Genomic DNA, 24,161 nt, shown 5'->3' on the forward strand with positions numbered 1-24,161 from the left:
GGATGTTGTCGCTACTCTTCTGTCAGGCAGCAGTCTCCTCTGTCCCATCCCTCTGTCTTCCCTCCGGGAGGTGAACATGAGCTCGTGTTTTGTGTTCATTCTTATAGGTGCTGTTTTTATCCTAGGAGTATGAATACATAAATATAGTTTAGTTTTCCTCATTTTTGAGCTTCACGACAAATTACGTGTGTGCTTTTCTAGAACTTGTTTTTCCATTCGGTATCTTTGTAAGATTTATCTATGTCGTGTGTTGCTGTGGTCAGTACTTTGTCACTGCCACTGCGTGTCCCAGTGGGGGGCAGTGCACCACGATTCGTTTCCTCCTTCCCCGGTTCAGGATCTGTGTCTAAGGGGAAAACTACTGGGCTGCAGGGGATGCAGAAGTTCAGCCTTGTCGAGATAGTGCTAGATTGTTTCTGAAAGTGGTCACAGCCATTTGCATACTTGTCAGAAATGGAGTTGTGGGAGTGGATCCGTAGAAAGCCTTACATTTGAAGGAGGGAGCCAAACAGGAATCAATTGATAAGGAATAACAGAGGCACTCCCACTTAGGTTACTATTGATTTTATACATGGGATAATTATTGTCACCAACTTTATAGCTGACATGACTTGGGAGTTGAAATTAACTGATGGGACTGAATATCCTGTATGTACGTGCAGGGCTGAAAGCTGAGGCCTTGGGGTACCCAGATCTGTGCCTCCATCCTGTCACTTAGTGGTTTTATAACCTTGGGTGGGTGGATCCCACCCATGCCCCTCTTTATGAACACTCAGTATTATCACACTTCCTAATTTTTACCGATTTATCGCTTGTTATGTGGTGTCTCGGTGTGGTCTTGTGTGCCCGTGATTATTAATGAGGTTGAACTTCGGGTAAAACCCTTGACAAAACATTAGAAGTTGGAGAGCATTTATTTTTAAACAGGCCTGGCCCTATAAATAAGCACAATTTGATATATGGCCTTCCTGTCTATGAGATTGTCATTAATACTTGATAATCATTAGAAGAATTAATATTCACAATTTTTTTCCATTCTAGGTGTGAGTCGTATTACATTTTAAAGTATAAATGGTTCATTATGTTTTATCTGTGACCTTGGTTAGTTTTTCTCATTCAAGGCTATAGTGTGTGTGTGTTAGTAAGCTTCACAATAGTATATTTTCATTAAAAGATGTGCTCTTGTGACAAACAGAAGCCTTATGTTTGAAGAAGCAAGCCAAAATACAACGATTTCTAGTTTGAGTGAAAAAAGTAAAGAAGAAACTGGAATAAGTTTACAGGTAAATATTACAGGACCTTATTATTTGTGATACTATTTATTTTGTATTATTATTTTATTATAGAGATGCTAGAGACGTCATTTGATTTTCAGACTGACGTTACTGTTTGGGCTGAGTGTCCTGTTCATAAGCTCACGGTTTGAACGTTAGGCCTCGGGGTAGACAGAGTTGAGTTCTAATCCTGACTCTGCCACTTGTAGAATCTTGTGCAGATTACTCCCCCTTTCCAACCTTGAGTTCCTTCATCTGACAGTTGGAAGTAAAACCGCGTATCTCATACAGCACATTTATACCACAGATTTTTCTGCCACAGTAGCCTGTTTTTTTTCTTTATAGAATTTAACATTTGTAATCATATATTCATTTGTTTACTTGTTTATTGTATGTCACATCACAGTGCTGATTCCTTCTATAAATTTTTTTTTAATGTTTATGTATTTAGAGAAAGAGAGCGAGAGAATCCCAAACAGGCTCCACACCGTCAGCACAGAGCCCAACATAGGGCTCGATCCCATGAACTATGAGGTCGTGACCTGAGCTGAAACAAAGAGTTGGACACTTAACCGACTGAGCCCCCCAGGAACCCCTTCTATAAATCTCTTCATGCCTCCTCCTAAGTTGGCCATTCTCACTGAATTTCTTTGGTCGGCTCAGTCCTCTGAAATGACCGTTTCTACCTCTCCACTTTGTCTCTTCCCTTTTGCTTGTAGCTTGCCTCCTGCTTCTCGAAGAAAACCGGGAAGGTAGAGAGGAAGTCCCAGCACATCTCCCCATCAAACACGAAATCCCCCTGCATGGCTCAATGTAACCTTTCCTGTTGTTAAAGTGGAGAAACACTTTCTCCTTCTAGTCAACACAGTCCTTCCTGTGCTTCGTTGTTTATGAGTTCTTTCTCAGAACAGTTACTCTTCACTGTGCTCTGCTCCCTCTGGACGTGTCCAGACGTTGTCACACTTCTGTTCAAGTCATTCCCCTGCACGGGCGCGTGGCTGGCTCAGTTGGTAGAGCTCGTGACTGTTGATCTCAGGGTCGTGGGATCAGGCCCCACTTTGGGCATGGAGCCTACTTAAAAATAAAGTCATTTCCTGGGTGCCTGGTTGGCTCAAGTGGTTAAGCGTCCGACTTCAGCTCAGGTCAGGAGCTCGCATTCTGTGGATTCGAGCCCTGTGTCGGGTTCTCTGCTGACAGCTCAGAGCCTGGAGCCTGCTTTGGATTCTGTGTCTCCCTGTCTGCCCATGCCCAGCTCACTCTCTGTCTCTCTCTGTCTCTGTCTCTCTTTCTCTCTCTCAAAAATAAATAAATATTTAAAAAAATAAAAGTAAGTCATTTCTCTCTTCTGTCACCCTTTCTGGCCTCCTTTTCCTTAACAGCTGGACTTGTGAAAGACTAGTCTCCTCCCAGAAGAAGCACTCGCTCGTGGGCCCTGTGAACTTTGTGTTACTAGCATGGGGGTCGCCTTCCTTTCAGCATCTTCTCTGATGTTTCACTAACCCTTAGCACCATTAGCGTCTCCTGGCGTCTTGTATGTTCTCTACTGTTGATCCCATTCTCCTTTCTCTTTTCCATTTGTGCTTTTTTATAGTTTTACCCTCTTTTGCTGAGTTTTTGCAGTATTTTCTGTGCTAGGCCGGCTACTGCGCTAAGCTGGGTACTGAGCATTCCAGCACCAAGGGCTCAATTTCACGTTCATGAATAGAAACAGTTTCATTAGAATTCAAACTGCAGGGGCGCCTGGGAGGCTCAGTCGGTTGAGTGTCCGACTTCAGCTCAGGTCATGTTCTTACAGTTCGTGGGTTTGAGCCCTGCGTTGGGCTCTGTGTTGATGGCTCAGAGCCTGGAGCCTGCTTTGGATTCTGTCTCCCCCTCTCTCTCTGCCCCTCCCCAACTCACACTTGTGCTATCAAGAATAAATAAACATTAACAAAAAAAAAAAAAAAGAATCAGAATTCCAGACTTAGGCCAGTATCCATGAAGTTGTATTTAGTAAATATTTCCCAGAGCAAGCACCATTAAGCAGTAAAATTGCTTGATTGGTTTTCTGTGCAGAGGTTTCTAGTTTTTCCAGTCTTCTGTTGTCTTTCTGTTTTCATTTTTATTTTACTGAGATGGTTTTAAACAGAATCCATTCTGTGTACATTTTACAACAAAGATTGGAGTCATCAGGCTGCTTCTTTATCCTTACTGTGTTTTACCAATTGTAACATAATTCAGCTTTGAGTTTTCTTTGAAAGAAAAGTTCATGACCTTTATTTTTACTACATTCAGTTTCCAAGAGTCAGACTTTGCAGATGTCACTTTCCTGTGTCCATTTTTAGCTGTTGATAGGATTCTTTGTTTTTGTTTTAATGATTACGTATGCATGTGTTTGAAAGCCTGATAAATTGAGGTTGATTTCTTATGAGTACTTCTTTTCAGGGAGTCATTCTGTTGTCTGGGATCAGTTTGTTGTGTTGCCGATTCACGTCTTTGGTATACATTTCCATATCACTATCTTTTACGTTTATGACAATAATGTGTGGTAGGGAGACATGTTGGTAATGATATAATTTCCAATTTGTTGAATTCATAAAGTGGTATTTTTCCATCTCCCATTTTTGTTGCTGCCCTGTTTTTAGGATCTGCTCTTAGAAATCTACAGAAGTATCGGAGAGCCAGATAGCCTGTACGGCTGTGGTGGGGGGAAGATGCTCCAGCCCCTTACCAGGTAAAACCCGTGCTTCTGGATGGCGGGATGGTAATTCTGTCTGTGAAGGAGACACACGCAGGTAGAACTCAGAGGTACCTTGGCAATCTGTAATTACAGGCTGCGAACGTACGAGCATGAAGCCATGTGGGGGAAAGCCCTGGTGACATATGACCTTGAGACGGCAATCTCCTCATCCACCCGCCAGGCAGGAATCATCCAGGTGAGTTCTCTTCTGCTCTGCTGAAGTCCCGTGTCACGTGAGGGGATTTCAGTACACGGGTGGCGTCTTCAGCCGGCCACGTAAACTCTGGACACGGGCATTGGGGTCAAGACCCAGAGGGTCACTGACCTGAAAGGTGGTGTGGGTTCGTTGGTCACAGTCTCGTTAGCCAGCAGAAGACATTTCTCGCCAGCACGCACTGTGGCAGGTCATGGATTACATCCTTTCCACGGAAAGCCTCACGTAAACTCTTGCTCGTAGTCTGTATGTCAGGTGGTCCGGAGGCTGTCATCTGTGCTGCTGGCTGGCGCCCCTCAGCCGGGCTTCAGTCTCTGTCTTTATGTTTTGGGGAGAGCAAACGAAATGGTACTTGGGGATTTTCAGTGATGGTGTTGTGAAAGTTAACTTCTCATGTTTTGTTGTTTTTTAATGTTTATTTTTGAGAGAGAGAGAGAGAGAGAGCAAGCATGGGAGGGGGCAGAGAGAGAGGGAGACAGAGGATCTGAAGCAGGCTCCTGAGGGTGGAGAGTTCAGTGCGGGGCTTGAACTCACAAGCCATGAGATCATGACCTGAGCTGAAGCTGGTTGCTGAACCGACTGAGCCCCCCAGGCGCCCCTACTTTTCATGTTTGGCCGTTATTTTTTCGCTAGTTTTGTTATCTTTGACTACTTTTTTTTTTTAAACTCCTGCTTAGGCCCTGCAGAATTTGGGACTCTGCCATATCCTTTCCGTCTATTTAAAAGGATTAGACCTTGAAAATAAAGAGTGGTGTGCAGAGCTGCAGGAGCTCTGTTACCAAGCAGCGTGGAGGAATATGCAGTGGGACCACTGTGTTTCTGCCAAGTAAGAGCTCGGACATTTTCTTCTGGTTGTAACCGATGAGCTGTTTTTATTCTTTTTTAAGTTTATATATTTATTTTGAGTGAGAGAAAGGGAAAGAGAGAGCGTGCATAAGCAGGGGAGGGGCAGAGAGACAAGGAAAAGGAGAGAGAATCCTAAGCAGGCTTTGTGCTGACGGTACAGAGCCTGACGCAGGGCTCGAACTCATGAACTGTGAGACCGTGACCTGACTCAAAGTCAGGAGTCAGATGCTTAACGGACTGAGCCACCCAGGCACCCCTATAATGAACTGTTTTTAAACTTACTCTGTGAGCATAACAAGAGTTGGGAGGTTTCTCATGTTTTGTACATGCTGCAGGCTAGAGAGATGCCCGAGTGGCTTAAACATGACAGCAGTAAGCAGTTCACATACCTGGGTTGAGTTACACCCTCTAATTCCATCAGGGCATCCCTCCCCGCCCCCACCCCCACCCCCACCCCCCCCACCCCGCCTGCTGCCAGACATACTTGAAAATAGAAATGTAAAATGTCTTTTCTCCTGAGAATCTTCTCATTGATTGTTTATGAGCCCAAACAGAAGTATAGCCTTTCCGCTTCCCAGTCCCCGCGGTCAGGTAGCACCATCGCGGCTGGACAGCACTCCTAAGACTGCTTATCTTTAGCGATGGGATATTTTCTTTCATGAAAAAATACTGCTAATCCCGGAACATGGGAAGATACCGTTTGTAGCCCTGTGTGTAACATCACCATTTGCTCCGAATGGAAAGCCAAACACCTGATCTTAGAAAAGATTTCTCATTTATGTAAAAAGTCTTTTGATGACATAGGCACCAAAAAACGAAACCATATTAATTGTATGTTTAATTGCCTTCACAGAAAAAAATTTCATCAATTGGAGTGTCTTTCAGATTTCAGACTGTTAGGTTACTCTGTGATTAGAGAGATACGCTTTCATATTTTTATAGCATTTACTCTTGCTTCCTCTCTAAGTCACTGTATACTGTTCCCGCTGCCTGCTGTATTTCAGGCACGTAGGCTTTCTCTGTGTTCTTCCTGCACACCAGGCTGTTGGTGCGTAAAGGCCTTGAATGTATCTGCTGCCTGTTGCCCCGGGTGTGGCTTCTCGTCATGCAGATTCTAGTTGGACAGTGTCATGCCTCAGACATTCCCTGACCACCCATCTCAGGTTGCCACCCGGTCCTCTTTTGTTACCGTTTTAATTCTCTGCACGTTCCTTGTCAGCATCTGGTGTATTTATTGTCCATCTTCTCTGAACCACAACATGAACTCCATGGGAATGGCGACCTTATCTGACCTGTCCAGTCACGGACCCCCTTCCCCCCGCTCTGCCCCGGCTTTGGAGCCTGGTGCCCCCTGGCACATAGTCGGTGTTCGCTGAATAAGTGAGAATTAGAACCAGGCAAAAGATCTGAGAAATACACTTTTTTCTGCTTGAATAATTTAAATGATCCACAAGATTCTTTGTATTTCTTGCCAGAATTTCTAGAAATGCATTGTTTGAAATGGAGATGCCTTAATTTTAGTTGTCAAATTTTGTTTTTTTGGTGCAATTATATTGTATATACATGTACATTTTAAGACTTTTTGTTTTTAAATATATTTTTTTCTCTTATGTTTTAATTATCTCAGTAAAGGAATGGAGGGAACCAGTTACCATGAATCCGTGTACAATGCTCTCCAGTCTCTGAGAGATAGAGAATTCTCCACATTTTATGAAAGTCTCAAATATGCCAGGTATTGTAAAAAGAGTTACCGTATTTTAACATTTAGTGTCCTGGCTGCTTTTCTGGAAACTTGATGAGTAATTTCAGCATGCGGATTTGCACTGCCGAAGAGTAAGGACTTGGTGGCTTTGGTCAGGTTGTGTCTTCGTCATTCCCACCCCCTTGTCAGGCAGCACCTTCGCTGTGGAATAAATCATGCCAGTCAGTGTTGGGATTCAAGCAGTGCAGAAGGGGGAGGCGAAATCCTGTGAGTGACAATTTTGTAGCTTATGTACATCTGAGAAGTAAGTGCTCAGATGAGTTTTATCTTCTGCGGGAATGTTTTTAATAGGAACTGTGGGTGTTTTCCGTCTCTTGGAAGGGCATTCTCTGTGTTTCAGCAGTTTTATGTGAGAGAATTCTCTATTCGTATTTGTCAGGTGTGTGTGTGTGTGTGTGTGTGTGTGTGTGTGTACACACCCACACACACTCTATAATAGTACCTTTTTATTTTTTGTTTTAGATGGAGGAGCTTGCTCATGTTAGGTGCTTACATAAATTATTACATTCTTTTTTTCTGATAAGATCTTTTTACTTGTTCATGTGGTTCAAATCTGTTCTTTCCTTAAAAAAAAAAAAAAATTCCCTTTGGGACCAGGTCAGCTCTTTATGTAGAGCCCTCGAGAACGAGATTCCCACCTCTCTGTCCTGTTCCTGGGCCTCTGTGTCTCAAGAGTTGTAACCTCGCCTCCGTTGGTAGTTGTATGGCATTTACCTCTTAGCACTGGTGTTCTTTTTGTTAAGTGCTGACTGTGGTTAGTACTTACCAATACTTAGACTTGTTATGAGGCGCAATCAGATAATACACCAGAAGGTACTTAACTATAACAGGTTAAACACAGGTAACATACTATTTATTTAGCAGTAGTTAGTGACCTGTTAAATCCTGTATTTGGTTACAAAAATATTTGCTGCTATTTTGGTGCTTATTATGTGCTGGCCATTTTGTTAGGCTCTTTCTCTGTGTATTCTCTAATGTTCAGAAGAATTCTGACAGCGAAGAAACCTAGGTGCAGGGGAGTGCAGGTTAGACAGCCTGCGGCTTAGGGCCGGGTTGCAGTACAGGTCCATGCGAGGATGGTGTTTCTGCCGCAGGATGCTGGGGCCTCCACAGCATTAGGTCAACAGCACAGCCAGCACAGCAACTCTGTATCCACAGATTTGAACTTTGACCTTTCTGCAAGCCTCTTCGTGTCCCAAGTGTCTTGTCTTTTGCCCCCAGGGTGAGAGAAGTGGAGGAGCTGTGTAGGGGCAGCCTCGAGTCCGTGTACTCGCTCTACCCCACCCTCAGCAGGCTGCAGGCCATTGGAGAGCTCGAAAACATCGGGGAGCTTTTCTCCAGGTATGTGGTCCCTGCGATGCTGTGCCTCTCCCCCGAGGGCAGGTCTGCTGTGTGCAGTGAGCCCTGACCAGAGAACTAAGACAGAGGGTGAGCCTTGACCGGAGGACTGAGACAGGAGGTGAGCGCTGACCAGGGAACTGAGACGGGAGGTGAGCGCTGACCGCTGAAACGTTTTCAAAAATATTTATTGTAAAAATTCCAGTTTTTAAAATTTAGCATCATTGTACTGATTCACAGCTTTCCCCCTTCCTACCCCAGATAAAATTGCTTTTCCACGGTTTTTTTCGCCATAGCACGTGATCGGCCATTCTGTCTTCAGCACTGTGTTGGCATTGGTGTTGTTTTAGGTCTATGCTGCCATGCTGTACTAGAAGCATACTTTTTTTTTTTAATGAATATAATTTATTGTCAAATTGGCTTACATACAACACCCAGTGCTCATCCCAATAAGTGCCCTCCTCAGTGCCCATCACCCATTTTCCCTCTCTCCTACCCCCCCATCCACCCTTAGTTTCTTCTCTGTATTTAGTAGTCTCTTGTGGTTTGCCTCCCTCCCTCTCTGTTTGTACCTATTTTATATTTTCCCCTTCCCTTCCCCCATGGTCTGTTCAGTTTCTCAAGATCCCCATATGAGTGAAAACATGATAATCTATCCTTCTCTGACTGATGTATTTCACTCAGCATAATACCTTCCAGTTCCATCCACGTTGCTGCAAATGGCATGATTTCATTCTTTCTTACTGCCAAGTAGTATTCCTTGTATATATAAACCGCATCTTCTTTATCCATTCCTCAGTTGATGGACATTTAGGCTCTTTCTGTAGTTTGGCTATTGTTGAGAGTGCTGCTGTAAACATTGGGGTACAAGTGCCCCTATGCATCAGCACTCCTGTATCCCTGGGGTAAATTCCCAGCAGTGCTACTGCGGGTCATAGGGTAGATCTATTTTTAATTTTTTCTGGAACCTCCACACTGTTTTCCAGAGCGGCTGCACCAGTTTGCATTCCCATCAACAGTGCAAGAGGGTTCCCGTTTCTCCACATCCTTGCCAGAATCTATAGTCTCCTGACTTGTTCATTTTAGCCACCCTGACTGGTGTGAGGTGGTATCTCAGTGTGGCTTTGATTTATATTTCCCTGAAGATGAGTGACGTTGAGCATTGTTTCATGTGTCCGTTGGCCATGTGGATGTCTTCATTGGAAAAGTGTCTATTCTGGTCTTCTGCCCATTTCTTCACTGGATTATTTGTTTTTCGGGTGTGGAGTTTGGTGACTTCTTTATAGATTTTGGATACTAGCCATTTATCCAATATGTCATTTGCAGATATCTTTTCCCATTCTGTTGGTTGCCTTTTAGTTTTGTTGATTGTTTCCTTTCCAGTGCAGAAGCTTTTTATCTTGGTGAGGTCCCGATAGTTCATTTTTGCTTTTAATCTCCTTGCCTTTGGAGGTGTCAAGTAAGTAAGAAATTGCTCCTGCTTAGGTCAAAGAGGTTGTTGCCTGCTTTCTCCTCTAGGGTTTTGATGGTTTCCTGTCTCCCATTCAGGTCCTTCATCCATTTTATTTTCGTGTATGGTATAAGAAAGTGGTCTAGTTTCATTCTTCTGCATGTTGCTGTCCAGTTCTCCCAGCACCATTTGCTGAAGAGACTATCTTTTTTCCATTGGATACTCTTTCCTGTTTTGCCAAAGATTTGTTGGCCATACGTTTATGGGTCCAGTTCTGGGTTCTCTATTCTATTCCATTGGTCTATGTGTCTGTTTTTGTGCCAATAGCATACTGTCTTGATGATGGCAGCTTTGTAGTAGAGACTAAAGTCTGGGATTGTGATGCCTCCTGCTTTGGTTTTCTTTTTCAGTATTACTTTGGCTATTTGGGGTCTTTTGTGGCTCCATACAAATGTTAGGATTGTTTGTTCTAGCTTTGAGAAGAATGCTGGTGCAATTTTGATTCGGATTACATTGAATGTGTAGATTGCTTTGGGTGGTATTGACATTTTAACAAGATTTATTCTTCCAATCCAGGAGCATGGAATATTTTTCCATTTCTTTGTGTCTTCTTCAATTTCCTTCATAAGCTTTCTATAGTTTTCAGCATACAGGTCTTTTACATCTTTGGTTAGATTTATTCCTAGGTATTTTATGGTTCTTGGTGCAATTGTAAATGGGATCCATTTCTTTATTTCTCTTTCCGTTCCTTCCTTATTGGTGTATAAAAATGCAACCAATTTCTGTACATTGATTTTGTACCCTGTAACTTTGCTGAATTCATGTATTAGTTCTAGGAGTCTTTTGGTGGACTCTTTCGGGTTTTCCCTGTAGAGTATCATGTCATCTGCAAAAAAAAGTTTTACTTCTTTGGCAATTTTGATGCCTTTTATTTCATTTTGTTGTCTGCTGATACTAGGACTTCCAGTGCTATGTTAAACAACAGTGGTGAGAGTGGACATCCTTGTCGTGTTCCTGATCTCAGGGGAAAGCTCTCCGTTTTTCCCCGTTGAGGATGATATTAGCTGTGGGCCTTTCATATATGGCTTTTATGATGTTTAAGTATGTTCCTTCTTTCCCAACTTTCTTGAGGGTTTTTATTAAGAAAGGATGTTGTATTTTGTCAAATGCTTTTTCTCCATCTATTGACAGGATCATATGGTTCTTATCTTTTCTTTTATTAATGTGATGAATCACACTGATTGATTTGTGAGTATTGAACCAGCCCTGCAGCCCAGGAATGAATCCCACTTGATCATGGTGAATAATTCTTTGTATATGCTATTGAATTTGATTTGCTAGTATCTTGAGAATTTTTGCATCCATGTTCATCAGGGATATTGGCCTATAGTTCTCCTTTTTTATGAGGTCTCTGGTTTAGGAATCAAGATAATGCTGGCTTCATAGAATGAATCTGGAAGTTTTCCTTCCATTTCTGTTTTTTGGAACAGCTTGAGAAGGATAAGTATTAACTCTGCTTTAAATGGCTGGTAGAATTCCCCGGGACTAGCCATCTGGTCCAGGAGTCTTATTTGTTGGGAGATTTTTGATAACTTCCAATTTCTTCACTAGTTATGGGTCTGTTCAGATTTTCTATTTCTTCCCATTTGAGTGTTGGTAGTGTGTGGGTATCTAGGAATTTGTCCATTTCTTCCAGGTGGTCCAGTTGGTTGGCATATAATTTTTCATAGTATTCCCTGATAATTGCTTGTATTTCTGAGGGATTGGTTGTGATATATCCATTTTCATTTGTTATTTATCTATTTGGGTCCTCTCTCTTTTCTTTTTGAGAAACCTGGCTAGAGGTTTATCAATTTTATTTTTTCAAAAAACCAACTCTTAGTTTCATTGATCTGTTCTGTTTTTTTGAATTCTACATTATTTATTTCTGCTCTGATCTTTATTATTCCTTTTTTTCTGCTGGGTATGGGGTTTCTTTGTTGTTCTGCTTCTAGTTCCTTTAGGTGTGCTGTTAGATTTCGTATTTGGGATTTTTCTTGTTTCTTGAGATAGGCCTGGATTGCAATGTATTTCCCTCTTAGAACTGCCTTTGCTGCATCCCAAAGGGTTTGGATTGTTGTGTTTTCATTTTCGTTTGTTTCCATACATTTTTTAATTTCTTCTTTAATTGCCTGGTTGACCCATTTGTTTTTTAGTAGGATGTTCTTTAACCTCCATGCATTTGGATGTTTTCCAAACTTTTTCCTGTGGTTGATTTCAAGTTTCATAGCATTGTGATCTGAAAGTGTGTATGGTATGATCTCAATTCTTTTGTATTTATTGAGGGTTTTTTTGTGGCTCAGTATGTGATCTATCTTGGAGAGTGTTACATGTGCACTCGAGAAGAACGTATATTCTGCTGTTTTGGGATGAAAAGTTCTAAATATATCTGTCAAGTCCATCTGGTCCAGTGTGTCATTCAGGGCCATTGTTTCTTCATTGATTTTCTGTCTAGATGATCTTTCCATTGTTGTAAGTGGAGTATTAAAATCCCCTGCAGTTCTTACCAATAAGATCGCTTATGTTTGTAAATAATTGTTTTATGTATTTGGGGTCTCCCATATTCGGCACATAGGCATTTATAATTGTTAGCTCTTCCTGATGGATAGACCTTGTAATTATTATATAATGCCCCTCTTCATCTCTTGTTACTGTCTTTAGTTTAAAATCTAGTTTGCCTGATATAAGTATGGCTACTCCAACTTTCTTTCACTTCTAGTAGCATGAGAGATGGTTCTCCATCCCCTCACTTTCAATCTGAAGGTGTCCTCAGGTCTAAAATGGGTCTCTTGTAGACAGCGAATAGATGGGTCTTGTTTTTGTATCCATTCTGATACCCTGTGTCTTTTGATTGGAGCATTTAGTCCATTTATGTTCAGTGTTCTTATTGAAAGATAAGGGTTTAGAGCCATTGTCTTGTCTGTAGGTTTCATGCTTCTCGTGATGTCTCTGATCCTTTGTGGTCTCCGTAACACTCACAGAGTCCCCCTTAGGATCTCTTGTACGTCTGGTTTAGTGGTGATGAATTCCTTCAGTTTTGTTTGGGAAAACCTTGATCTCTCCTATTCTGAATGACAGGCTTGCTGGATAAAGGATTCTTGGCTGCATGTTTTTCATATTCATCACATTGAAAATTTCCTGCCATTCCTTTTTGGCCTGCCAAGTTTCAGTAGATAGGTCAGCTACTACCCTTATATGTCTACCCTTGTAGGTTAAGGTCTGTTTATCTCTAGCTGCTTTCAGAATTCTCTCTTTGTCTTTGTATTTTGCCAGTTTTGCTGTGATATGTCGTGCAGAAGATCGATTCAAGTTACGTCTGAAGGGAGTTCTCTGTGCCTCCTGGATTTCAATGTCTGTTTCCTTCCCCAGATTGGGGAAGTTATCAACTGTGATTTTTTCAAGCACACCTTCGGCCCTTTTCTCTATCTTCTTCTTCTGGAATTCCTGATACGGATGTTGTTCTGTTTCATTGAGTCACTTAGTTCTCTAATTCTCCCCTCTGCCTCTTCAGTTCTTTCTGTGACTGCCTCTAGTTTATTTTGCACCTCATTTACAGCATTTTTAAATTCATCATTACTATTTTTTAGTTCCTTGATCTCTACAGCAGTAGATTCTCTGCTGTCTTCTATGCTTTTTTCAAGTCCAGCGATTAATCTTTTTTTTTTTTTAATTTTTTTTAATCTTTATTTATTTTTGAGAGAGAGAGACAGCGTGTGAGCAGGGGAGGAGCAGAGAGAGAGGGAGACACAGAGTCCGAAGCAGGCTCCAGGCCCTGAGCTGTCAGCACAGAGCCCGATGTGGGGCTCGAACTCACGAACTGTGAGATTATGACCTGAGCTGAAGTTGGACACTCAACCGACTGAGCCACTCAGGCGCCCGCCAGCGATTAGTATTATGACTATTATTCTAAATTCTAAATCTCCCTACGGTAGTGGTGTTTTGAACCCTCCACTAAGTGTGCTTTGATTTGTTCATTCAAGTAGCCCTGGAAAGGAAAACAAACAAAACTTAGAAAACAAAAACACACGAACAAACGAAAAGCCAGAAACAGAAACACCAGCTGCAAGTAAACCATAGGGTGGAGGCAGTGCTGTTGGAAGAGGCCTTATTCCATATGGAGAGAGAAATGACAGGGGCCGGGGAGAAAGAAAAAATAAAAATTGACCAGGCAGAGAAACTCTGTGGCTTAATTCAGAGAGAGAGAAGGGAAAATAAAGAAGGAAGTGGGGAAAAAGAAAAGAAAATAAAGTTATCCAGACAGAGAAACTATACAGCTTAATCCAGAGAGAGAGAATGGAGAATTAAGAAGGAGGTGTGGAACATGTATCAAGAAAATGGATTAAATATGTCTGCTTAAACAAAGCAACAACCAGAGTAACCAGACTAGAGGAGGGAAGAGAGAAAAAGACGAAAAGGAAGGAAGAATATATGTATATAATTAGAATTATCCGAGAATTAATCCAGGCAATGCAGCAGCTCAGGTCTGGAGGAGGGGGCGTCCGGTTCCTCAGCGCCAATACCTGTTCCCGTAGATACACAGCACCCGGCGCAGAGGGGCGTGGTTTGGTGTAGGCGGGTCCCGCCTCCACTGTGGGCCCTGCCATCTTTTAGCTGAAGTCCCCCCTTGGTGGTGATGGCAACCCCCAGTCTCTTCTTCACAGACCTGGTGTTCCAAACCACTCTGTTCGAGCCGTCCTCACTGTGCCACGGACACAAATGAGGACGCAGACGAGGCGGTTTGTCCTGCTCCACCGACTCCATGCCTGGGGCTTGGCTGGGACTCAAACTCCCGCTCCGTGCTCCCTGGTACTGGGGAAGCGCCGCTGCACGCCGCCAGATATGTGGTCCCCGACTGGCGGGCGCAGCAGGCTTCGTCCTCTCCTGCAGCACTCCAGGGAGGGGATCGCTTTCTCCTACTGCGGACTGCAGCTGCGACCTAGTCCCCGAGCCTGGGGCTGGCTCCCCTCCTCCCCAGTCGCGTGATCCGGACCGCTGGCCCAGTCCGGAGCAAGCCCCGCAGTTAGAGATGGGCTTTTTCTCCGTCCTGGTTTGAGGTTTTTCTCTTGTCCAGATACAGTCCTGTGCTTCCCCAGCTGCACTTTCTCTTCCCTTTGTGTCTCTGCAGAAGGGGATCCCTCTCCTCCGTTCGTCTCATCTCTCCCAGTTCAGAATCACGCACTTACGGCAGTCAGGTTGTCCCTGTGGGTCCCTGGAAGCGACTGTCTCTTTTCCTCCCGGACCCTCAGAATTCAAAGTCCTTCAGTTTCAACACTGCTTTGTTTCATAGAGGAGGGAACTTGGGATCCCCCTACTTCTCTGCCATGTTGGCCCCTCCCATCTGGAAGCTTCCTGAAGGAGTTTTCATTTCTTAGTCACCACCTTGTCATCTTCTTACTGTCCCTTCTTCATCTTGATTCCTGTCAGTACAGTGGCCTTCAAGGATTGGACGGTATTGCTTAGTGTGACCGTGTGGGAAGCATCCTTTTCATGTAAACTAATTGCACAATATGCATTTTCTCTTCCTTCAATAAATAATGTTGGGGAGTGAGACCTTTGCCGGCTACCAGCATTTCTCCCCCTGAATTGTGATTTCTTTAGCAGCTGTAATTATGCGTAGAATCCTCCCCTGCTCCCACTTGGGCACAGCAGAAATTAATACATTTGTTCCCTTTCCTTGCTGACATGCCGCCTTTTGCCACAGGGAACGATGGAGCGGGACTAGAGGTGTCGGCATTTTGACACCAGGCCTCACGAAGGTGTTCTCGTTTCAGAAGAATATATACTTAGAAATGCTGCTTTTTGTGAGCTTTAAGTGTATTTTTAAGAAAATCTTTAAAAACATTCATCATCTGTAGCCCCTGTGCTGACCCTCACAAGTCTGATGGTTTTGTAGTTTTCTAAACTTTGGTGCTTACTTTGTATCCTTTTTAAGCTCTCGTGTCATTACTGTCAAAACTCCTTTGTGTTTTATCTTAAATGCAGAAGCTGTGTGGTAGCATTTTTGTCCTTCATTTCTCTTGCTTACGTGGCTTCTGTGATGTTGCTTTCAGATCGGTCCCCGGTAGGCAGCCCTCCGAAGTCTACGCTAAGTGGCGGAAACACTCCCAGCTTCTCAAAGACAGTGACTTTAGTTTTCAGGAGCCCATCATGGCTCTCCGCACAGTCATTTTGGAGATCTTGATGGAAAAGGAAATGGAAAACTCCCAGAGAGAATGTTTTAAGGATATTCTCACCACGCACCTTGTAGAACTCTCCATACTAGCCCGAACTTTTAAGAACACTCAGGTAATAAGATTTAAAATGATGTCGTCTCACCCTATGACTTTTTCTTTTATGACCCAGAAACTGGAAAGCACGAATAAAACAGAAGCGTCACCGAGAAACAGATTGCTATAAAAATATTGCTTAGGATAATTGTTCAAGATTTCCCGTTTTGGCATCAGACCTGAGTTCAAGCCTTGGACAGGGTACTTCTCTAAGCCTCAATCTCATGGTTCTGAAATGAGAAGATACCTAACTTACTATATTGGTAACAATTCAGTGGTCTTATATACTGCACGCATACACACACGTGTGTTCATACATGTGCTTATGTATACATCTATATGTATGTATTTGTGAGAGAACCAGATGGATGCGGGGCTGAGGGAGGCAGGCACAGATGTACTTGAGACCGTCCTGACAAACAGTCGTCAGTGATGGGAGTTACTGCTTCCATGATTCGTACTAGCAGTAGTAACAGTAATGGTATTTATTCCCATATGTCATTTTCATTTCAGCTCCCCGAACGGGCAATATTTCACATTAAACAGTACAACCCACCTGGTCGTGGAGTCTCCGAGTGGCAGCTGGAGGAGGCCCAAGTATTTTGGGCAAGAAACGAGCAGAGTCTCGCCCTGAGTGTCCTCAAGCAGATGATCAAGAAGCTGGACTCCAGTGGTGCAGAGGTTTACTGGTTTTTTTAATTGGCTGAATTAGTATTTTACTGTTGTAAAGCAACCACTGAGCTTTAAAATAGATGTATTTTTAATTTTTTTAATGTTTGTTTATTTTTGAGATAGAGATAGAGCATCAGCAGAGGAGGGGCAGGGAGAGAGGGAGACACAGAATCCAAAGCAGGCTCCAGGCTCTGGGTTGTCAGCACAGAGCCCAATGCGGGGCACAAACTCACGAACCGTGAGATCATGACCTGAGCCAAAGTCGGACGCTTAACTGACTGAGCCACCCAGACGCCCTGAGAGAGAGAATCTTAAGCAGGCTCCATGCTCAGTGTGGAGCCCAACAGGAGGTTTGATCCCACGACTTTGGGATTATGACCTGAGCCGAAATCAAGTCAGACGCTCCACCGACTGAGCCACTGAGGTGCCCCCTAAAATACTTTTAATAAGTCCACAGTTTTATTAAAGCCTTGAAATTTGCTTATCTATGAACAAGAAATTATAAAAAGGAGCCTGGAAAATTACTATTTGTAAAGAAGTTTAGAAATACTAATTTTAGTTTCTCTTTACAATAATTGTTAGTCCATCTTGTGGTAGATTTATTTGATTTAACCCAGTGTTAAGCATTTTTTTTTTAACTTTATATAGAATTCGAGAAGAGTATGATGGAAACAAACACGAAATAGCCAGTACAGGAGGTGGAGGGGGAAGAAATAGCTACTATAAATTCAAAATAAAGAAATGGAAGAGGAAATGTGTGAGAGAACCAAAGTTTAAAAAGGAAGCAAGTTGGAACAATTAAGTTGTCAGTCTTCATACTTAGGAAAAAGAATGTCTCATATTTTATTTAACATTACCCACTGGTTACTGGAAATCTGTGTGCCTCTGTAGCTGTCTCTCCAGCGTATTATGGCCACAGTAGAGGTGTTTGCGGGAGTCGTGCGGTGTTTGCAGGTGTGGCCACAGTGCTCTCCTTCTGACACGCACCTGCCTTTCCGGTATTGGGCACTTTAGGACATCCTCATCTGAGAGTTTTACCATTATACCAGAGCTCCGGGAGCTGATACAATATGATGTTTACACGTTGCTTACCAAGTGGGGCCCGGGATCAGCCTGGCTCGAGTTACCTGCCCCCTCTGTACGTCCGTACTGCCACTGCACTCTGCAGATGAAGGGTAATAGAGTCCTCGCCTCACAGGGTTCTTGTGGGGATGAGATGAGGTAACATACAGAAATCAAGCCTTGCTAAAGTGCCTGGCATATACGAGGAAAAATATTTTTAACCTGCTTTTTTCCCCTACATGGAAGATACTTTCGCATAGTCATGATAGTGAATTACATTTTAAGATTTTGCTTTTCATATACAGAATGATCCCAGCCTAAGACTTCTGTACACAGAATGTCTGAGGGTTTGCGGCACCTGGTTGGCGGAAACTTGCTTAGAAAACCCTGCGGTCATCATGCAGACCTACCTGGAAAAGGTAAGGTTTTCTCACAACCCTTAGGAGAGCTGTTCAGCATGAGGACGCTTGATCTTTCATCAAGGCCATGTGCATTTCAAAAGCAAATAAAAGGAAGATTTCAGTTTTGGGGTATTTATTACTATAGCAGCTCCATGTAATTTTTAGGGCAGGATGAAACAGTGGTAAAAAAGAAGGACCCTGTTTTGAAAGGAAGCCCAGATGTGTCTTCCCTCAGTGCCTCCCCCCCCACCTACTCTGTGAAGTTGTTTCTGGTCATTTCTCCATTTACTTACCTACAAGAAGAGCTGATTAAGGAACATGCAAGTTAGTCTTGACTGTGCACTTGTAACCCAGCCGCCTTACAAACAGGATCAGGACTTTGTGCTCCGGCCCCTCTCTCCCTCTTGTTTCTCCCCTTATTCCTGTAGTTTAATTAATTTTGGAAGTAGTTATCTCACTATAAATAAGTATAGCATGAAAAGTATAATATGACCGTCTTTAAATTTTATGAAGCCCTTTGTTTTCTACAGTTTGTTAAAATATTAGCTGTTTTGGTTATTTCTACACTGTCACAGTTGTTTGAAAATTCAAAATACTGTGCTTCATATAATTTAGCTTATCCATAAAAATATGTATAAATTGAACATTACTGTGACTGTCTTTTTAAGTGATTCTTTAGATACATTTAGGATCTGTGTAAATAACATAAATTACTGTGTTTTCTTGAAGGCAGTGGAAGTTGCTGGAAATTATGACGGAGAAAGCAGTGATGAGCTTAGAAATGGAAAAATGAAGGCATTTCTCTCATTAGCACGGTTCTCGGATACGCAGTACCAGAGAATTGAAAACTACATGAAATCATCAGAATTTGAAAACAAGCAGGCTCTCCTGAAAAGGGCCAAAGAGGAAGTGGGCCTTCTTAGGGAGCATAAAATTCAGACCACCAGGTAACTACATGTCCACCAGTGATAAGTGACAAGATGCACAGAAATGCAGTGACTGTATGTGTAGACAAGATGTACAGAACCAGGGCGTGATTGCGCACTGTGGTTCTAAGCTCATTGTAGACTGTATGGATGTTAGCTTTTGTTTTGCTTTTTGGGTTTGTTGGTATCATAGTTGAAAGGAGATAGGTGGTGAAATTAAATACGGAAGAGTTACCTAGTCTGATGTGTGTGTTTTTTAAACCCTTTCTTCATGCGTCCCTTTTGTCTGAATAGGATAGTGAAAGTAGAGAATAAAGTTAAGTAGGTATCTTGAGTAGAGTCCACTTGGCCCCTGGTTGCCTAGGATGGCCTTTGACGTTTACTTTTATTTTTGAGAGAGAGCGTGTGTGCTCACAAGTGGGGAGGGGGAGAGAGAGAGAGAGAGAGAGAGAGAGAGAGAGAAAGAGAGAATCCTAAGCAGGCTCCACGCAGATCACGACACGGGGCTGATCTCACAAACTGTGAGATCATGACCTGAGCCAAAATCAAGAGTTGGACGTTTAACCAACTGAGCTACCCAGGGGCCCCTACAATGACTTTTGAATTGCACAGACTTACTTAGAGATACTAAGTTTGTTCCCTTATAATTTTTAGAATTTTGCTTTTTCTCCTAGGATGGACAGTTGACTTTTCATTTATGTTGTATATCATGTATGATGTAGTTCTATACATTTTGATGGGTTTTGCATCTTCCTTTAATTATCCAACACAAGATACACGATAAAGGTGCAGCGAGAGCTGGAGCTGGATGAGTGTGCGCTCCGTGCCCTGAAAGAGGATCGTAAGCGGTTCTTATGTAAAGCAGTTGAAAATTACATCAGTTGCTTATTGAGTGGAGAAGCGCATGATATGTGGATATTCCGTCTTTGTTCTCTCTGGCTTGAAAATTCTGGAGTTTCTGAAGTCAATGGCATGATGAAGGCAAGTCGTCTTTGTAAACCCCAGATTCTAGCCTACGCTTGAAAAGCTTAGACAAGAGCCTGCCAGTGTTACTGATTTTGTGTATTCTTTGTATCCCTGCCATGTGGTTCGGTGCTCTACTCCTATGTACTTGATCAGCTCTCATGATGTAGGTTTATGTGGAGACGAGAGCCTTTAGGTCAGTCTTTCACTGTACCTTTGCAGTTACTGCTGGAAAGTACCAGAATGCCAGATTGGGAGATTTCAGGCAGGTTTTTCCTCTGGCTTTATCTTTTCTGGGATTTTTACAGTGAATTACTTTTGCAAATGACAAACACATTTTTAAGAAACATTAAGGCAGTAGTATTTCCTGAGTTTTTACTTAAAAATTTTAGATTTCAGTGAGGATACCTAATATTAAAGTTATGCTTACAGGATCTACATCGGCAATCCATTTGAAGCTTAAAAATAAAGTGGTTCTTCTGGATGAGAAGAATGATAAGACACATAGTAGTTACAAGCAAGCAGTCTCTGCTGCAAGTGCACATTCAATCCTGTTAACTTTTGGCGTCAGGGAACCCGGTTACCCCATTTTTATTGTACACGGACTTCCCAGGGGTCACCATCACAGCAGCCCTCCCGTCTCATGGAATCTAATCAGTGCAGGTGTTCCAGGTCTGAACAGTTTACTTTAGGATCAAGCACTGTGACTCACCAGTGAATCAAATCCAGAATACCACTGAAACTAAGAGAAGATGAATCTTAAGGGGAAAAATGTAGCTAGTGCAGTTTTAGTAACAACCAGCAGATGACTGTGCCGGCAGCGTTATCTTAATTTATTTGCTTAGATGTGAGGCTTCTTGACACGCATTGTTTCTTAAGGTTTGTTGTTTTTTTTTTTTAATGGTAGAGCAAAGGAATGAACATTCCGTCATACAAATTCCTGCCTCTTATGTACCAGCTGGCTGCTAGAATGGGGACCAAAATGATGGGGGGCCTAGGATTCCACGAAGTCCTCAATAACGTAAGTATGCCTGCAGATCAAAGCACAATTGGTTGTCTTTCATGTGTTGTATACTAATGTCCCACTCTAGGAGATGAAGATAAAAAATATCCCAGTCAGTTGCATTTATCATGCTGTAAAAGGGCGGGAATAAAAATCTCCTTTTGTCTCATCTCTCCACGTAAGTTACTCCATTTCTGTATCACGCTCACATTCCTCTGTCCCACACATATACAACGCTCTACCCACTATGGCATCTGGTACCCTATGTGTCTTAACGTCAAACAAAATGAAAAACGTAATGGACTTTCCATTTTTGTTTTTTGGTTGATTGATTGCATAAAACTAATAGTTCTTTATTTTCTGACAGCTTATCTCTACAATTGCTATGGATCACCCGCATCATACCTTGTTTATTATACTGGCTTTAGCAAATGCAAACAAAGATGAATTTTTGACCAAACCAGAGGCGGCAAGAAGGAGTAGAATAAGTAAAAATGCACCTAAACAAAGCTCTCAGCTTGATGAGGTATTTGGATTAAACATACATACCTTTTTGAATTATAGTATTCATTTTTTCCCAGAATATTCTCTTCTTAATTCTCAGGGATTCTAAGAATGTGTGTTGTTCATACTCAGTTTGTAAATCCTTTGTTATCATGCCACCTAAAAATGGTTCAAAATTCCTGAATATTCTCAAAGCATAGGACATACCAATACTTTTTTTCCCTCACATCATCGAGCAAAGAAAAAACATTTCAAGGCACACCTAAGTCATTTACTGTTGATAGTATTATACCTTTGATGTATTGCATTCACAAGGTGACTGTTTTGTTCATTTCTGGGGGATGTGAGTCCTTCCGGTGCTTAGATCAGTCCATTAACTTTGGTGGTTCTTTTTGTCATAACTCTGAAAAGTGTCAGTGTCGGGTATTCCTTTGTGTCATGTTTTTTTGTTTGTTTTTTTACTAACAGGATCGAACCGAGGCTGCAAACAGAATAATATGTACTATCAGAAGTAGGAGACCTCATATGGTCAGAAGTGTAGAGGCACTTTGTGATGCTTACATCATACTAGCAAACTTAGATGCCACTCAGTGGAGGACGCAGAGAAGTATGTGTTGGGAAGAAAGAGTGTTGTTTTCTTGCTGTTTTTCTCTGTAGGGATATATTAATTATAGAGCTTAATATGTAATCTCTTTTAACTTATACACATAACATTAATTATAGACATGAAGGTCTTTATGATTACGATTCACATGTGATCCACAGCTTAAGTTTTACCCAGTGACTTCAACATCCCCTTGTCACTTCTCATTTAATATCTTATATCTGTCTGATGATAGATGACTGCGCTGAATTAATTGGTTTCTCTGGGTAATATTCTGGTGCAAATACTTGTCACAGAGAATTCATTGTGTAGAGACAAGTGCATTAAAATAACTGACAGTTTTCAGGGTCGAAAGTTCTTAAAATGATGTCAGTTACTCACTGTGCTCTGGTACTTAAGAGTGAGAAGGCCTCACCATTTCCTCCACAGGTGTTAGAATATCTGACGCATGTATAATCCCTGGTTCTTCTTGCCGTGTCTCTTCCAGTAATCAGAAGCTGCTATAACATTTGGTTATGTGCATACACTCGAAAGTCACTCTCTGCATTCTTGGACAATTATATTCCCTTTTCCGTTCAGGACTGTCTCTTCATATTTACATTTTTGCTACTTTAAAATAAGAACGAGACTTTTCTGTTATTTGTGTAAGCAAACAAAGAGTATCGATTGTCACATCCTTTGGTTACATTTGATAGTGATGTGGCAGGAGTACATTAATCTGTGTGCTGTGCAGACTTGTGGAATTATCTTAAGGTGCTCAGCCTGGACCCTCAGCTGGAATGGGACCTAATCACTAGCGCCAGGTTACCTGCAAATTCGTGTGTCAGCCATGCTCTGCTCTGAGCTACATTGTGTCGCAAGCCCTGGCTCTTGATTGCTGAATCAGGGCTTGAGCCGCAGGTTGGGGTCTGTGGTGTCTGCTGAACTCTCCTGCTTTCCCTTCCGAGCTGTTGGTCAGGGTACAGGTGTTCACCAGAACCTCTTTATTTTAAATACAGAAGGCATAAATATCCCAGCAAACCAGCCAATTACTAAACTGAAGAATTTAGAAGATGTTGTTGTCCCAACTATGGAAATTAAGGTAATTTACTATTAGCGGTTTTGATTATTTTTATTGAACTAAATTCACATTTCTCTTGATTAGGCTAAACCATTTGAAACAGACTTTCTTTTTTTTTTTTTGCCAAAATTAGCACTTTCATTTGTTTCAACCTACAGTTTCTTTATACATTCCGTTGACCCAGCCCTTAAAATACTCTTAAAGGACTCTCCTGCTTTCTTTTCTTTTGCCTTCAGTTTTGTACCTCCCATCTTCCCTGTAGGGAAGGTCTGTAGACGGTTACCTTCATTGGCCAAAATAAGGAAAGGTTCCCGTGCTTATGCCAAGACTAATTTTTAACTTGGCAATAAAATCCCTAAATACTTTATATTTTAAAAATTCTGGATGTGTTAGAATGTAGTGACCGTGAAGTGTTACGGTATTAAGTAACACGGTACAGGTTATGGTAGTAACTGTAATATATGTGATACTCCTAGCTATGTTGTAGTGATCTTTATTGCTAGAAATACCACGTTGGCAGGGATACATGTAGTAATAATAAAGGTTATAGTTTAGTGATAGACTCCTAACTCTAGAGAACAGACTGGTGGTCACCAGAGGGGAGGCCGGTGGGGGGTATGGATGAAATAGGTCATGGGGATAAAGGCCGCACTTGCTGTGATGGGCACCAGGCGACGTGTGCAAGTGTAGAATCACTGTATTGTACACCTGAAACTAACACTAGAATTTAAATAAAAACTTCAAAAAAAATTTTTTTAATGAAAAATCATTTTGAGTACATTCTTGGTATACGTAGTTACTTGATTTGAAATGTAGCTCCGTCATCTGGACTAATAATACCTTTCCAACTACAATAGCAAAGGTAGTTAGCTGAGTATTTCCAGAAAATGCCAGATTTAGCAGTTACAACCCTGGAAACCACTCTCCACACTTTTCTAAAATTTACCTTCCTATCTCGTTGTGATAAATTTCACTATTTCTCAGATGACTGAACATAGACACGGTCACTGGTCAGACCTGAAAGCAGCTTTTTGGCTGCCCTTTCCAACACTGTGTGC

At 42.1% G+C, this 24,161-nt stretch overlaps 1 protein-coding gene across 13 annotated transcripts in view; it reads left to right on the forward strand.

Annotated features, from left to right (window-relative positions):
- Positions 1 to 24,161, forward strand: part of ATM (ATM serine/threonine kinase) — a 134,625-nt gene that overhangs the window by 88,838 nt on the left and 21,626 nt on the right. For 10 of the 13 annotated variants that reach the window (XM_045482692.1, XM_045482691.1, XM_045482682.1 and 7 more), the window contains 15 exons: positions 1,175 to 1,283; positions 3,899 to 3,987; positions 4,087 to 4,189; positions 4,885 to 5,033; positions 6,681 to 6,785; positions 8,037 to 8,156; positions 15,693 to 15,927; positions 16,422 to 16,589; positions 17,948 to 18,061; positions 18,773 to 18,990; positions 19,743 to 19,950; positions 20,840 to 20,953; positions 21,303 to 21,461; positions 21,908 to 22,046; positions 23,042 to 23,124. In XM_045482692.1, the coding sequence (XP_045338648.1) occupies positions 1,175 to 1,283; positions 3,899 to 3,987; positions 4,087 to 4,189; positions 4,885 to 5,033; positions 6,681 to 6,785; positions 8,037 to 8,156; positions 15,693 to 15,927; positions 16,422 to 16,589; positions 17,948 to 18,061; positions 18,773 to 18,990; positions 19,743 to 19,950; positions 20,840 to 20,953; positions 21,303 to 21,461; positions 21,908 to 22,046; positions 23,042 to 23,124 (2,113 nt within the window). The remainder of the gene's footprint in view (positions 1 to 1,174; positions 1,284 to 3,898; positions 3,988 to 4,086; positions 4,190 to 4,884; positions 5,034 to 6,680; positions 6,786 to 8,036; positions 8,157 to 15,692; positions 15,928 to 16,421; positions 16,590 to 17,947; positions 18,062 to 18,772; positions 18,991 to 19,742; positions 19,951 to 20,839; positions 20,954 to 21,302; positions 21,462 to 21,907; positions 22,047 to 23,041; positions 23,125 to 24,161) is intronic. The other 3 variants (XM_045482688.1, XM_045482689.1, XM_045482690.1) reach the window with 1 other exon arrangement.

Source organism: Leopardus geoffroyi, chromosome D1 (genome assembly GCF_018350155.1).
Source record: "Leopardus geoffroyi isolate Oge1 chromosome D1, O.geoffroyi_Oge1_pat1.0, whole genome shotgun sequence".
Classification (NCBI taxonomy): domain Eukaryota; kingdom Metazoa; phylum Chordata; class Mammalia; order Carnivora; family Felidae; genus Leopardus; species Leopardus geoffroyi.